A 16349-nucleotide genomic window follows, 5' to 3' on the forward strand; every position below is an offset into this window, starting at 1 on the left:
CCTCGGAGGCCTCCCTGACCACTCAGGAGAAGGCAAGCCCTCACCGGCACCCTCGGCCTCCTCATCCTGCTCAAGCCTCCTCCAAAGCAGAAACCACCCCTTGACTTACAGCATATTTGCTTACCATCTGTCTCCTCAACTGGAGAGGGTGCGGGTCCTCATTTATCCCCAGTGCCTAGAACTGAGCTCAGCACATCACATGGAGGGCCTGAGTGCATTTCCCTGGAGTCCCCAGGCCTGGCTGTGCAGGCTCAGGGCGAGAGGTCGGTCCGGGTTCTGATCCACCAATCACTGGAGGATGGGCTAGTCTTTGTGAGGGAAGGCATGAGGGACCCGAGGCCACTTTTCCTGCAGCCTGAGAGGGATCCAGACCGGGCTGTGGTGTGTGGGGTGGAGGCTGAGTGGTGGGTGGACTTTGGGTGTCTTCTAATTAGTAGCCATGCTGGGCTGACATGCGGGGGCTGAAGCCCCCGGAGTTGGCTGCAAAGACTTCTGTCCAAGTTTGGGGCCCAGGGAAAGAAGCACAGACAGCCGCTGCCTCCCTACCAGGTGGAAAGGTGCAATGGCTGGGAAAGGGTCAGGGGAGGCAATCCGGTGTGCATGGTCAAAAGCACGTTCTCTCCCAGGCCCTACCCAGCCTCAGAACCCAGGCAAGATGCTGAGCAGTCGTCAAGGTCAAGCACAGGGTGTTAGCTGAGACTGGGCAGGTTTGGCTAGGAGCTTCCCTGTGCATTCCCACCCAGCAGCATGGGAGGGTCACAGATGGCCCAGACTTGTTGCTTCCCTGGAGAGAGGCTCCCAGAAGCAGAGCTGCACAAGGCTTTCTGGGGACACAAGTGGCCACGGCACCTGGGGCTAGGGCTGTGCTATAGACAGAGGGAAGAAATGGCCAGGGTGGAGGCTCTGGGGATGGGAAGGACCAGGGTGTGCCCCTCCCCACAAAGAGACGCAGACTGTTCTCTGGGCCAGGCCAGGGTGCCCATCCCAGGCCAGAGACCCACGGGCACCTCCACTGGCCTCAGCTCAGAGCTGCAGACGTGCCCTGCAGAGGAACCAGGGCCAAGTGCACCCTGCCAGCCTGTTGGAGCCTGGCAGGTTGGGGGTGATGAGCAGGAAGACTCTTGCTGGCCCAAGGTATGGCCAACAGTGGGATCTGGGAACCAGGGCAGCTATAGCTGTGAGGAAGGAGAGGCCCCTGTTTGGGGGTAGGGTTGGGGGCACAGGACATGAATCTGTGCAGGTCGGTGCCTTGGAGACTCACCTGGGGAACCCTGAAGGGGCTGGTCTGTGTTTTCGAAGGTTACTCTGGCTGGGGCTGCCCTAGGGAGAATGCCTGGAGGGGGCTGAGTCTGGGGAGTGAGGTGGTGGGGAAATCCTCACAGTCGTGCCACAGAGGAAGGTGCTTCCCACCTGGCAGGGCACGGAGGGGAGTGAGCAGTGCCCTCATGCCCTGAGAGCCAGAGAGAGAGAAGATGCGGCTCCTCGTGGGCTCCGTCCCTTCCCACCAGGATCCCCCCCATCTCCAGCCGCCCAGACTCTGGAGAGAACGCGGTGTGAAATCACTGTGATGTTTATTGGCTGTGATTCCATCCAAGAGAACACACGTGAGGGCCCCCGTCATGCAGGAGGAGGCGCAGGAGCAAGGACAGACGGACGACGGACAGACAACATCCACGGTCTACGCTAGACTCGGCTGCCCCGGGACGCCCCATGCCCTGGGAACGGGATGCGAAGTTCCTACGAGAAACCGCCCTGTCTGCTTGGAGCTGGCTTTTAGTAATTGTGAAAACAGGCATTTAAAAAAGACGAGGACCGAGGGGAGTCAGAGGGTACGCGAGACTAGAAACACGGGCGCGGGGCGTGGCGCGCGCACACACGGGGCGCGGGCGGGTACACGGGGCCGGGCGCACACACCGGCCGAGCGGGCGGAACGGGTCGGGGCACCAGCTGGGGGCTCGCGGCAGCTCTCTCTGAACAGAGGAGCGTCTGTAGTTAGTATTGCAGTCTGTTATGGCTTCTCTAAAGAGCTATGTAAGGTCATGAAGGTCAATGTCAAGCCAAGCCCCTGCCTGCAACACTTGGAGACTGTGGACCAATCTTTTACGTGGGCAGAAAGGGCCCCAGGGGGACCGAGGCCTGGCCTTTCCGTCCAGATAAAAATCCTCAAATACAGAAGACCTCATTTACCTGAGATTCAACATATTGTAATGCAAATTAAACAAGGGGTGGGAGGATGGAGGGCCTCCGGAGGCTCAAGCGAGGAGGAAGGGACGCCTTCCCCGGGGGGAGTGTGACCAGGTCAAACTCCACCTAGGCTGTGCCCAAAAACACCTCAAAGGCCCCCAGCCCTGTGGCTGCACCCCTGCCCGGCACTGCCCACAGGCCTGCTGAGTCCCCAGGGCTCCAAGGAGGAGATGGGCTGAGTGATTTTTCTCCCTCCGTGCACACGTTCAAACGCAGGGCACCTGGGGCCCGAGGGCTCCTGTTGACCACGTGGGTGTTCCCAGGATGAGGGCAGGGGTCCCAGGCAAAGAGGGGTACCAACAGCCAGCCCTGGGACAGGACCGGAGGTGCCAGCCAGGGAGGGGAGTGGGCCGGGCTGGGGGTCCACTTGGTGCTGGGCCAGTGTTTTCCAGGGAGAGGGCAGAGGATGTGGGTGTGAGCTGTAGGAGGGGTTTGTGTGTGAGAGAGAAACTCCAAATGAGAGAAAGAGGGACTGTGTGTGCAGTCGCGGGGGGACTCTGTGTGTGTGTATGAGAGACAAGACTGTGTGTACCACACTTGAGGTATGTGTGTGACTCCGTGTTTGAGAGGGACTCCGTGTGTGTGTGACTCCATGTGTGTGTACATGTGTATGTCAGAAGGAATCTGTGGGTATGCGGAACTCCATGTGTGTGTGACTCCATGTTTGTGTGAGAGGGACTCCGTGTGTGTGTGTGTGTGACTCCGTATGTGTGAGGGGGACCCTGGGCATAACTCCATACGTGTGTGTGCGTGCACTTGCATGTGCCACACTCAGGTGTGTGTCTGAGAATTTCCCCCCTAAACTTATTGCTCCGTTCCTGTTTCCTCTTCGTCTGGCGAGAGCACGGCCACATTGGAAACCCTGGTGGTGTAATAGTTAAGTGCTATGGCTGCTAACCAAAGGGTCGGCAGTTCAAATCCACCAAGCGCTCCTTGGAAACTCTATTGGGCAGTTCTACTCTGTCCTATAGGGTCACTAGGAGTCTACGGCACTGGGTTGGGTGGGGCTGGGTGGGGCACGGCAGCCACAGCACCGCATTCCTAAGAAGCAAAGCCTTCGGGGGCGGAGGGAAGAAGAGAGGGAGCAAAGGACAGAGAGATTCAAGTGGACAAACAGGATATGAACATGGCACAGATGGACGGGCCTCAAGTGGACACAAAGACAGAGAACACAAAGAGAACACTCCAGAACAGGCAGATGCTGTCCGGCCAACTAGGTGTCGGTGTCGCTGGCGGGAAGAGAGTTGGGGCCCAGGCTGACCCAGAGGGGGAGGGGCTTCACACACCTGCCCCAGGGTGGGGCCCCTGCCAGGAGCTGCTCCCCCTCCCCCAGCCACATGATGCCCCTCCCCCTATGGCTGTGCTCCTGAGTTTGGGCCTGGACCAGCACCCACCAATGCAGGGGTGGTGCACTGAGGGGTGGTCAAGGGGCCGGTCCTTTCCATGACCCTGGCCTTGGGCGCTGCTGGGTGGGTAGTGAAAGGCCAAGCAGGAGGGGAGTCCGGGCTGTGGGGGAGAGGCCGATTCCCTTGGCCAGAGGAGTAGATGGGTTCCTCCTGGGCCTCCCGACACACTGCAGGTGGCCAGGGGCGCTGGGAGTCGGCTGCCCCTGGCCCAGAGGAGGTGTTGATGGCAGTGGCTGGGGGGTTGGGGACGGAGGCTCCCAAGGCGTGAGGGGGCAGGGCGGAGAGACCTAGGGCTATGGCTTATATTGGCATTGGGGGGGGTGCACTCTGCTCCCAAAATCCCTTCAGGGGCCTCCGTGAAGTGGTATGTACGGGGCTGGGGGCGGCGAGCAGGGCAGTGGGGCAGTGGGGGTCCACGCCCAGGGCATTACTTCCTGAACATGTCCTGGAGCGGCCCTGGCAGGTACTTGATGACCGTGTCCAGGATGCTCTCGTCCTCCTCCTCTGGCTCGTCCCCGCAGCCCGGCGGGATGGCCTTCTTGGGCCGTGTCAGGCTGCCCTCCGAGTTGGCCTCCATGGCGGCCTGGGCCTCGGCCTCACGCTCCTCCTTCTTCTTGATGCCATACTGTGAGGGGAGAAGGTGGGGTCAGGTGGGGAACTGAGCGCACCCCACAAAGGGCAAGACCCCCATGTCCTGGAACCCCAATACCCATCCTTGGCTCAGGGTGCACCCCGTACTAGGGAGGGCTTGGCGTGGGTTCCTGTATTTGGGGGACTTACTAAGGAGGCATGGAGCAGTGGGGAGAATAGCCCAGTGGCTCCCTGGCTGACCCACCTCGCCCAGCCCGGCCCAACTCCTAGCTGGGTGCACCCACACATGGCCAAGGCCCCCCCAGTCCCTGGCAGGAACACTCTGCACTCGGTCGGCACGTCAAAACTGGTGGACATCTGGAAACCCTTCCAAGCTGTGGCCTTGGGCTAACACACCTTGTTTTAGACTGAATTGTGTCACCCAAAAAGATGTGTCAAAGTCCTCCACCTCCGTGAACAAGTGACCCTGTTTGAAAATATGGCCTTTGAAGATGCTATCAGGTAAGTTAATACAAGGCCTGACCAGAGCAGGGTGAGTCCTATCCTATACATAAAAAAAAATACCAAATCCATTGTTGAGTCAATTTCTACTCATGGAGACCCCATCTGTTAGAACTGCCCATAGGGTTTTCTTGGGAAGATGGCCACATGAATACAGAGGCAGGGACTGGAGTGATACAAGCCAAGGAAAGCCAAGGATTACCGGCAACCTCCTGAAGCTAGGAGAGTCTCCCCTAGAGCTCCAGAAGGAACCAGTCCTGCCCACACCTTGATTTTGAACTTCAGGCCCAAGAGAGGAGGAGGCTTGGGGTTTGTCTGTACTTCCTCAGCAGGGATCCCAGGCGACCTTTGGCCCTGCTCTGCACCCTCAACAAGAGCTGAGAGGGTCCCGACGAGCCCGTGATGTGGTTACCAGGAGCATCATTGAGCATGCCACCTGCATGTCACAGCACAGTGGGGACACAGCACTCCAGCTGCGGAGGGTCCTGCAGATCCCGAGGGCAGGAGGGCTGACGAGAGGCTCACCAGTGTCCCCAACACCGAAGCGGGCATGTCTGGCACTGCAGGCCTCTTCCCGGGACTACCTCCCCTCCTGTTGGGCAGCAGCCCCTGGGCCCAGAATGGGGACAAAATGCAGCCTGTGTCCTATGGGGCTGGTGGGGCTGTGCATGGGCAGGAGGCAGACACCACCAGAAACTAGGTCAGACAGAGCTTCCCTGCAGCCAGAGCCGAGGAGGGGGAGGCTCCCTGGGCAGGGAGGGCTGTCTGTACACAGAGAACAAGCAAAGGATGTGGGCAGGTCCAGGAGGCACGCGTGGGTAACAGCGGGAACAGGTGCTGGTGGGAACATGTGTGTAATAGCAGGAACACATGCTGGCACATGACCGAGCAGGGCACCTCCCTGACCTGCCGGCCTCCGGAGGTCCAGGAAAGAGACCCCAGTTCCCCCTCAGCAGGTCACTCTGAGCTTGACCTGAAACACCTGTCACTCCACTGACATTCAAGGTCATGCTGAGGTTAAGTCCACCCTGGGCTGTACCTAAAGATCATGGTTACTGTGCCTGGGGCTAGAGGTTCCTGAGTGGGGAACCACCAGAGGCATCTAAGCTCTAGAGACAAATGCCCCTCAGCCCTGCTGTATCAGCCATTGCCCCTTGGGGTGACTTGTTGGCTTTTCACCAGTGTTATGGATTGAATTGTGTCCCCCGAAAACATCTGTCAACTTGGCTAGGCTATGATTCCCAGTATTGTGTGGTTGTCTACCATTTTGTGATCTGATGTGATTACCCTATGTGTTGTCAGTCCTAACCTCTATGAGTCACAATCGACTCAGTGGCAACGGGCCGGGTCTAATGATGTTAATGAGGCAGGATTAAAGGCAGTTATGTTAATGAGGCAGGACTCAATCTATAGGATAAGGTTGTATCTTGAGTCAATCTCTTTTGCAATATAAAAAGAGAAACGAGCCAAGAGGAGAGGGACCTCATTACCGCCAAGCAAGAAGAGCCAGGAGCATTACTCATCCTATGGACTCAGGGTCCCTCTGCTGAGAAGCTCCTAGACCGATGGAATATTGATGGCAAGGACCTTCCCCCAGAGCCGACAGAGAGAGAAAGCCTTCCCCTGGAGCTGGCGCCCTGAATTCAGACTTCTAGCCTCCTAGACTGTGAAAGAATAAACTTCTGTTTGTTAAAGCCATCCACTTGTGGTATTTCTGTTACAGCAGTGCTGGATATCTAAGACAACCAGAACACTGGCCACAGGAAGCGCCCAGCCATCCTCACCAACCACTAGACGTTACTTGGAGGAGCCAGCCTGAGACAGCAGGGACCCCCACCCCACCCCAGAAGCCACTGCTGGGAGGGGAGCCCAGGGCAGCCAGCGCCAGATGCCCTGAGAACTTGACATTCATGAGGGAAATACTAAGTCCTGACAACAGGGCATTCAGAAAAGAAGGGCATCAGAAGCAATCAATGGTGAACATCAACAGCGGCTGTCATCATTCTACAAACCTCAGCCCGAGCCCCAGGTGATCTTAGGGGAGTGTGGGGAGAGCCAGGAGGCTGGGTGGTGCTCAGGCCCACAGCTCTGTGCCTGGAGGAGGTGACTGGGCCTCAGCCCCTCCCCAAACGCGGTTCTGGCTCAGAAGCTATAGACCGTGGGTGGCTGGAAGCATGGAAACCAGGTGGCGCATATGCAAACCAGGTGGTGGATATGCAAATTTGGCGATGCGTATGCAAATGAGGCAGTGAACATGCAAATCAAGCACAGGTGGGCCGAGTCTCCCCTCCCCTAGCCTGGACCTGCCTAGATGGCCTTGTGATGGGGCAGAGGAGGGAAGACACCTCTTCCTCCTTTCCGGCACTGCCCGCTAGCCCCCAGCACCCACCTTCTGAGATGGGAAGTCATGCCTGCCCACTTCCCTCAGATAAGGATGTCTGCTTCCCTGGGTACCCCGAGTGGATGCATGACCTCAGCAGGGCCCCATGGCCCTTCTGCAGAGGAGGGCATCGGAGCAGGTGGCGTGGCCCCCTCCACCTGTCTGACCAGCAGTGCCAAGCTGCCGGGGAGGGGACCCCCAGAGCAGGGCCGGGCAGGAGGCAGGAAGTGGTGGTGAGGGGGCACCCCGCAGAGAGCAGCGGAGCAGCCCAGGAGGAAGGTGTCTTTGGAAAACAGGGAGAGACAGTGTCGGGAGGTTGGGGTGCCCAGGGTAACTGGGGCTTCCATGAAGCGGAGGCTGGTACTTTTAGGACATGGGGCTCTGGCAGCTGTGTGGAGCCTGGTGGGCTGATGGAGGAAGTTTCCAGCATCTTCAAATGGTTTTGTGAGCAGCTGTGAGGCTTGGGAGCTCCCTGCTGGGCCCAGATCAAGTCAGGAAAGGAGGCTGGGGCCGGGATGCCAGTTCCTGCTGGGTCGCTGTGGGACCCTGGCAATGGCTCCCTCCCTCCCCCGGCTTCCCCTCCTTACCTTTGCCATGGTTCCCAAGGAGCCCTGTTTTGTTGTTTTAACTTGTATATTTCCTGTCTTTATATTTTCCCATTTCTCTTCCCCACATCAAGTCCATCACAGACTTGTTGAATTTGCTGATAAGATCAATTTCTTCCCAATTTCCAGGAAAATAAATGAAAACAGGGTGGTGGAGAAGGTGAACTTCAGGGCCTTTCCTTGGACTCTGAAGTCCAAGGCTGGGAGGCAGGGCGGGCACCTGGCCGGTGTCCAGAACCTTCCCCCCTGGGCAATGAGACCCCAGACAGAGGCAGCCAGGCCAGGCCCCCTTCTGAAGCCTGCCTCAGTGATTGCAGACTGCGGGTGCCGGAGTCCTTCGTCCGACTGGGGACTGAGCTCATGGGGCCCTCAGAGTCTGTGCCTCTGACCCCTGTGTGAATGACCTTGAGAGCAGGACCCTTTCACCAAGCCCAAAGGCCATGGCTGTCTCACAGTGACCCTCACTGCCTGAGCCCCTCGGTCCCCTGGCCCTGATGCCAGGCACAGCCCTCATCACTGTTCTGCCCACCCTGAGCTGAGGACGCAGCTCCTGGGACAGGGACTGCATGGGGCTAAAGCAGCCTCTCCCCCACATGGCGGACCTCAGGGGGCTGGGCAGGAACCGAACTGAGCGTGGCCACTAGGGGGTGCCCTGCTCTCGCTGGTCACTGGGCTGCTGAGGTGGTCAGTAGGGTGGCTCTGCCTCTGCTTCCCCTGCACCCCCCCACTGTAAGGCCCACCCACCAGCCTCCCCCACCACTAGGACCGCTACCCCGTTCTATGGGGTGGGCGGAGGCACCTCCCTGAAGAGCTGGAGACTCCTTAGAGGGAGGGGCAGAACCAAATTCTGGAAGGGTCCAAGACATGCTTGGGTCCAGAGTGAGGCCTGCAGAGGCATCCCCTACCTGGGATTCCGACATCCAGGACACCCCCTCCCTCAGCTTCCTCAGACCCACACGCCAGGAAGGGGGCTCACCATCATACCCATCTCCCTGCACCCTCCACACCTGGCTCCCCCACCACCAACGGCCACCATGGATGCCTGCAGGGGCCATCAGTATCCACCCACAGACAGCTGAGGGGTGGGCACGGCGTTCAGGGCACTCAGGTAGCCCCACCTGAGCCTGGAGCTGCATGGGGCTCCCCCAGGGTGGGGGCCCAGGAAAGGCCTGTTCCTCCTGTCCTCCCCTACTCCCCAACCCCACCCACTGGACCCCACCACACGGCTGGCTCCGACTGGGTGGTCTCACAGGTCAGATGAGGTGCCCTGAGCTTGGACTAGGTCTCGAGGACCCCGGGGCCCACTTCCTTTCCCTCAACCACCTTCTCAATAAGGCTGTAATGTGGGGGCCCTTCCCTTCCACCTGCCTGTGTTTTGCCCTGGGGCTTGTCTGCTGCAGCTCTGCACGCCAGAGGGACACCCTACCGTCTGAGTCTGCCCATCCGTGGTGCGCCGGGGGTTCAGATCCCGAGGGACACCTTGGCCACACAGGGACCTGGGAGGTGACGGGATCGGCACATCCCCGTCCCTTCCCAACACTAACATCTCTGTCGCCTGGCACAGCGGCCAAGAGTCCGCAGTCTCACTCACTGCAGCCAGAGTCCTGGGCGCGGGGGCCTGTCCCAGTTTCTACAAGCCCTTCCAGAAACCATGTCCAGTGAACGTGCTGGTCAGGGTGCTACCCCACTGCTCCCACCCAACCATCTGCACCCTGGTCCACAATGGGAGGGGAACCAGTAGGCGGCTGGCACCGCCCAGCTAACCACTGGCCACACCATTCTTATCTCTGACTGTGCCCAATAGCAGGTGTGATGAGGGGGGCTGCCGCACTATAGACACCCAGTCAGGCTGCTCTGAACCAGCGTCTGCCTCCCCCACCTGCAGGGAGCCCCTCCCAAGGAGGGCCGTGCTAATGTGATCTGTCCACAGCTGGCACCCAGCCGCACCCCTATGAGCTGGGGGAAGGGGTCCCCTGGTGCTGCCCCCTAGCTGCAGTTGAGACACTTGGTGATGGCTGCCGACCCCCTTTGCCCATCAGCATGGGGCGGGGGCAGACTTCTGTCTAGCCTTCAGCCCAGCTAACCCATCTGCCTGACCAACCACCCATCCATCTGTCTTTGCAGAACTAGTCCATGGAGACTGAGTGGGGAGAGGGGGGCCTGGCCCCTGGAGGCCCCTGACTGGTGGCCACGGGGAGGGGGTGGGGGGGTGGGGAGACGGGACAGCAGAAAGAAGGCCCAGGGCAGCTCCTGAGCACTAAAGGCTCAGCTCAGCACCTGCCTCTCTCACCTCAGGCCTGGGTCAGCGCTATTCAACCCCAGCAGCCAGGCTCACCGATGCTCACCATCTCTGCACGGAGCACTTTCCTTGGGGGTCAAGGCCGTGAGCTCCCCTGGCCAGCAGCCCTTGTAGTGAACTCCCCAAGTGTGCCCTACACGCCCACCTTGTCCTAGACGCCCAGGTGTGCTCACATACTCGCCTTCTCAAGGACGCCCCGGGTGTGCCCCACGCCCACCTTCCCAAGGATGCGCCGGATGTGCCCCACGCCCACCTTGTCGCGGATACCCTGTCGCATGACCTCGCGCTCGGCCTCCATCTTTGCGTACTTGGCCTTGCGCTCCTCCTCCTCCTGCCGCAGAGCCTCCTGACGCTCCTCCTCCTTCTTGGCCGCATCTGGGTCCTTCTCCTCGTCACCCCCAAGCATCTTCCCCATGTCTTTGGTGGCCCCTGGAGACGAAAGGCTGGTGAGTTGGGACAGCCCCCACGAGGTCGGGGCCCAGAACAAGCCGTTTCCCGTCTGCGGGTGCGGAATTTCTGCAGCTGAGCACAGCCCTACTCATCCGGGGAGACAGCAAGCCCCATGTCCAGGGCCCCTCCGCTAAAGTGTCTCTGGGTCACTCACTCCCTACCCTCCCAGGCCCTTCTGCCCTCCCCAGGTTCTAGCATTTTCTATTCCATCAAGGCATGTGCGACAGGCACTTGGTGTGTGTCAAGGGGTGGGAAGAGGTGTGAGTGTGCAGAGATGTTGGTTTGCGAGTGAGTCAGAGAAGTGTGGTTGTGTGTTTTGTATGTGTTTGTGTTGCGGTTCTTTCGTGATTGTGTTTGTGTGTGTATTTTGTGCGTATTTTTGTTGTGATTGTGTGTTGTGCGCATGTGTGGTTGCATGTGCCTTTGTGTGTGGCTGCATGTTTGTTTTGTGGTTGCATGTTTCTGTGTGTGGTTTCATGTGTGTGGGTGGGGTTCTGTTTGGTTGTGTGTGTGGTTGTGTGCACGTATAGTTGCACGTGTGTGGCTGTGATCTAGTTGTGTGTGTGTGGTTGCATGTGTGTATAGCTATGTACAGTGCACGTGTGGTTGTATGTGTATCTGTGTAGTTGTATGTATGTGTGGTTGTGTCTGTGTGTGGTTGTGCGTGTAGCTGTGTGTGTGTGGTTGTGTGCATATGTGGTTGCATGTGTGTGGCTGTGTGTGGTTGTGTGTGCAACTGTGTGTGTGTGGTTGTGTGCATGTGTGTGTAGTGTGTTTTTGTTGTGGCTGTACAGGTGCATGTCTGTGTGTGGTTGCATGTGTGTATGTTGTGGTTGGATGTGTGTGTGGCTGTGTGCATGGCTGTGTGTGGTTGCAAGTTTGTGTGTGTTGTGGTTGTGTGTGTGTGTAGCTGTGTGTGGTTTGTGTGTGTAGCTGTGTGTGTGTGGTTGTGTCTGTGTTGTTTGGCTGTGTGTAGTTGTGTGGGGGGGTTGTGTGTGTGTAGCTGTGTGTGTGTGTGGCTGTGTTGTGCGGCTGTTTGTAGCTGTGTGTGTGGTTTGTGTGTGGTTGTGTGTGTTCGTGGCTGTGTTATGTGGCTGTGTGTAGTTGTGTGGGGGGTTGTATGTGTAGCTGTGTGTGGTTGCGTGTGTGTGGCCGTGTGTGGTTGCATGTGAGCTCCTGGGGGCTCTGTGTGTCTTCTCTGTGTCCCACGTCTGGCAGAGGGTCAGTCTCCTGAATGGCAGTGGAAGGTGTGGATTGAGGGGCAGAGTGTGGGGAACGTGTCTGGTGGGCAGGCCTGCTGGGTTCTGACTACTAGCCTTCCTTGGCCCTGACGTGGATGCCGGTGGGCAGGGGCTGGGCGGTGGCCATGCCCTGGGCTGCCAGCTGCTGCGTGCCACCAACACCAAGGCTCCAATTTCTCTGCCGTGCCAGCCACCACTTTTCTCATGAGCTCTTGATTCACAGGCCCCACAAACCTCCCCGACCGCCCTCTGACTCCGCGAGCAGGACAGAGACGTGTAATTACAGCTCGGGGCACGCCAGCACCACAGCCAGCCTGGCCCTGGTGACTACAGGGCGCGGAGAGGCGCAGCTGTGTCCAGCTCCTTCTGGGCCACCTTCGTGAGGGGACTCAGCGCCAGGGTCTCTCCCTGTCTGTCCTCCACCCCAGCGATCCTGCAGGCAGGGACTGGTGCCCACCCCACCCTGGTCTGATCCATGCCCTCCAGCCATTAACTCCCTGGTCTCTCCAGGTACTGGCCACTCACCCCTCCTTGACAGCCCTAACTCTGTCCTCTGACCCCTGGATGCCAGACCTCAAAAAGTCTGCCCAACTGACCCATAGAGGCTGACTGGGTTCACACCTCGGGATAAACCATGACACATAACCCCCCAAATACATCTGTGTGGGTATGGTGCTGACACCACCCCTCACCCACCATGTCCAGAAGTCCCCCCAACCCACCCCTGGCTTGCAGGCCTGGCTCTGCGCTGGCCCCTTTGGTCCCCCTGAATTCAGTGACCCCATGTGCTGAGTCTCCATTCTATGTCCCTGGAGCTCCCAGGCTACCGTTGCTACTCTGATACTGCACAAGCCTAAGCAGCACTGAACCTTGGGGAGAACGCCTCCTGCAGGAGTCTGTGCCAAACGCTGCCTTTTCAGGCTCCTCAGTAGCCACCTCCCTCTTCCTGTGGGCAGAGAGTTGTTTGGAAGGCTACCAGCTGTTGGTGGGAAGGGAACAACTTTTTTGTTGGTTGTTCTGGGCTGAATACCGGATGTCCCTCAGGCTGGGCCATGCCTACACCACGTGCTTCTCTGCCCTGGATCACCCGGCTGCCTGAGACTCTACCACAGAGGTGTGGGGTGTGGGGGGACCAGGGCCAGTGGACCCGTTGTCACTGTGGGGACAGGAGCAGCCTTGAACCGGGTACTTGGCTGATGCTGCACAAATGCTCTTTACCAGAAAAACATTTTGCAAAGCCAATTTCAGGCCAATGACTCCAGGGAAACTAGGTCACTGAGTAGATGCTTAGACATTTCTGCTAACAGTCCCCCAGATAATGAGGCCGGAATCACGCTGCCTTCAGGTGAGAGGGGGAGGCAGGGACAAACCCCGCAATCCCAGGAGTGGTTAGAGTTAAGGTCTCCTCAACTATCCTTGGCCTGTTTGCAACTCACCGTGTAAACTAATTCACACTGAAGTGAGAGTGGCCACTAGGTCTTTCTCCTTGCTGGAAGTGCTGGCATCGTATAGAGCATGAAAGCTGAGTCAGTCTCTTACCCACCTCTCTCTCCTGAGAGAGAAGGAGTGTGGAATGGTTACAGGGGGAGCTGGAGACAGCACCCTGACCTGGGAGCTGTGCCTCTAAGCCTGCCCCTTCCAATGTATCACATGGACTTTAGGTGGTAGCCTAGCGGTTAAGAGCTACAGCTGCTAATCAAAAGGTCGGTAGTTTGAATCCACCAGGCGCACCTTGGAAACTCTATGCAGCAGTTCTTCTCTGTCTTGTAGGGTCGCTATACGTCAGAATCGAGTCGATGGCAATGGGTATAGGTCTAGTAAGGAGTCCTGGCGGCACAAACGTGAAGTGCTTGGCTGCTAACCGGAAGGTTGACAGTTTGAACCCACCCAGCAGTTCCAAGGGGGAAAGGCCTTCTGTAAAGATTTACAGCCTTGGAAACCCTATGGGGCGGTTCTACCCTGTCCCATGGGTTGCTATGAGTCAGAATCAACTTAATGGCACCCAACGACAACATAAGCCTAGTAACTAAAATAAGCATATATTGAGCACTGACTGTATGCTGAACCCTGCTGCAACTGGTGCCTGCCAGGGGCCTTACCTGGAGTCCCACTGGCTCTGCAGCTATAAACCCCAAGGCCTTCTTGAGCCCTGGGCTGACCCACTTGGCCAAAGGGGGGGATGAGAAGGACCCCCTATAAGAAGGGGCAAGCCAACCAGCTGACCGTGGAGCCATGGGGATTAGAGGTCATTTCACCTCAACATGGATTCCTGCTCACAGGCAGGCCCAAAGCTGCTAAACGTCCAAATGGGGCCCTTCTTAGGACACCCACTGAGTAACTGCGGCAGGGTGCTGAGAACCCGCCACGAGGTCCCCATTACTGCACGCGTCATGCCTAGAGAAGGTCCTTGGGACTGGCAGTTAGAAGGCACAGCCAGGAACGCGGCAGAGACTAGGAGAAGCTTGCTGCTGACACAGAACCCTGAACGGGCCATTTGCTCTCCTGGCACAGACCCTGAGCAGCTGGGTGGCCACAGCGTCTGGGTGCTACCGCAGGTAGGGTGGAGGTGCACAGATCCACGCCTGGGGGTCCCGCCCCACACCCCCCACCCAACACCCCATATCCTCTCCTGGAACCGCCACCGGCCTCCCCTCTCTGGAGTTCCTCCTTCCACCCCACGTCCCAGGGAGGGAGCACTACCATCCTCACCCCATTTACAATGAGGAAACTGAGTCACAGAGTGGTTCTACATGTTGTCTAAGGTCAGGACATCCCACCCACCGCATTGGCTACTGTCATTAAGAAGCTACAAACAGAGATGGGGACAGTATCCCACTCACAATAATGCTAAAAATATAAAACCCCTAGGAAGAAATTTAAGAGGAAAGGTACAGAGCCTATATGAAGAAAATACTATCAGCTTTTTAAGTTTTATGGTTTTGGTAAGATACACCAGACTCATGACCCAAACCCACTGCTGTCAAGTTGATGTTGACTCATAGCGACCCTATAGGACAGAGTAGAACTGCCCCATAACATTTCAAAGGCTGTAAGTCTTTAGGGAAGCAGACTGACACACCTCTCTCCCATGGAGACCTTTCGAACCAACGACCTTTTGGTTAGCAGCTGAGTGCTTTAACCAATGCCCCATCAGGGCTCACGACAGACAGGCTTAATATCATAACAGTGTCAGTTATACCAAAATTAATATGGAATTGTACATTGGTTGGCACTTCTTATTCAAAACATCAGCGTTTTTTTTTTCTTTTTGGATTTGGCTAAACTTATCTGAAAGTTTATATGGCAGGATAAATGTAAAAAGCGATGCAATCCAATTGTCCGGTGTTGCTGTTGTTAGCTACTGTCCAGTCAGCCCCTGGCTCATGTCAACCCCACGAACAATGGGACAAAACGCTGCCTCTTCCTGCGTCATCCCCGTGATCAGTTGTGGATTGGACTGTTGTGATTTTCATTGGCTAATTTTCAGATTTTTTTTTTTTAATTTTCAGAAGCAGACCGCCGGGCCTTTCTTCCTAGTCTGTCTTAGTCTGGAAGCTCCGCTGAAACCTGTTCAGCACCCTAGCAACACACAGGCCTCCACTGACAGATGGGTGGTGATCACGCATGAGGTATGTTGGCCAGGAATCGAACCCAGGTTTCTTGCATGAAAAGGAGCCAAGTGGTTAAGCACTTGGGTGCTAACCAAAAGGTCAGCAGTTCAAACCCACCAGCCGCTCCTTGGGAGAAAGATGTGGCAGTCTGCTTCCGTAAAGACTTACAGCCTTGGAAATCCTATGGGGCATTTCTCCTCTGTCCTAAAGGCTTGATATGGGTTGGAATCTACTCAACAGCAATGGGTTTGGTTTTTTGGTTTGGTTCCTGAATGGAAGGTGACAATTCCATTACTGACCCACCAATGCCATAAAGGTATGGAAATGTGTCCCTCGCTGGGAGTGCCAGAAATGCCCCTAGAGTAACACAGCCAGCCTTGGGGGCCGTCAGATTGGAGACATTTTAAACGTGTTAAAGTCTGTTGCTGGAGAAAAGGGCACTCTCGTGTTCTGTGGTGAAAGGTGAACGCTGACAGCTGTTTTGGAAAACAATCTGACGTCATTGGCCACATTTAGAATCCACCCAAGCCAGCCATCCTACCCCTAGAATTTCATCCCGTGAAAATAAACGAAGTCCGTGTACAGGTGTGCGCCCACAGAAGCTGCTGCAGCCTGCTCGTTTTGCCTGGAAATGAGGTGAGAGTCATCTTGGGGACGGCTGTCATACGGCCACGTGTACCCACAGCGTGGAATCCCAAGTAATGGTGAAGGGATGGCTGTGACATGAGCGTAGAGTCGATTAAGGCTCATGGCGACCCCATGTTGCCATGGCGATGAAAACAGAATGCCATCAAGTCAATTCCAATTCATGGTGACCCCATGAGTTAGAGAATGGAACTGCCCCATAGGGTTTTCTTGGCTGTAATCTTTATGGAAGCAGACCATCAGGTCTTTTTTCCGTGGCACTGCTGGGTGGGCTCGAACCCCCAGTCAGGCGTAGATATGTGTGTATGTATGTGTATATCTGTATATCATGGATCCCAGTTTTTGAAAACAAGGAGGGGAAAAAACCTATATGTGA

The 16349-nt window shown here is 57.0% G+C and overlaps 1 protein-coding gene across 1 annotated transcript in view; it reads right to left on the reverse strand.

Annotated features, from left to right (window-relative positions):
• Positions 1 to 3275: 3275 nt before the first annotated feature.
• CPLX1 (complexin 1) overlaps positions 3276 to 16349 on the reverse strand; it is a 47396-nt gene continuing 34322 nt past the window's right edge. The window contains exons 3-4 of the mRNA XM_049886563.1: positions 10280 to 10455; positions 3276 to 4275 (exon numbers count right to left, since the gene is read on the reverse strand). Of these exons, the coding sequence (XP_049742520.1) occupies positions 4078 to 4275; positions 10280 to 10455 (374 nt within the window). The 3' untranslated portion in view covers positions 3276 to 4077. The remainder of the gene's footprint in view (positions 4276 to 10279; positions 10456 to 16349) is intronic.

Source organism: Elephas maximus, chromosome 5 (assembly GCF_024166365.1).
Source record: "Elephas maximus indicus isolate mEleMax1 chromosome 5, mEleMax1 primary haplotype, whole genome shotgun sequence".
Taxonomy (NCBI): domain Eukaryota; kingdom Metazoa; phylum Chordata; class Mammalia; order Proboscidea; family Elephantidae; genus Elephas; species Elephas maximus.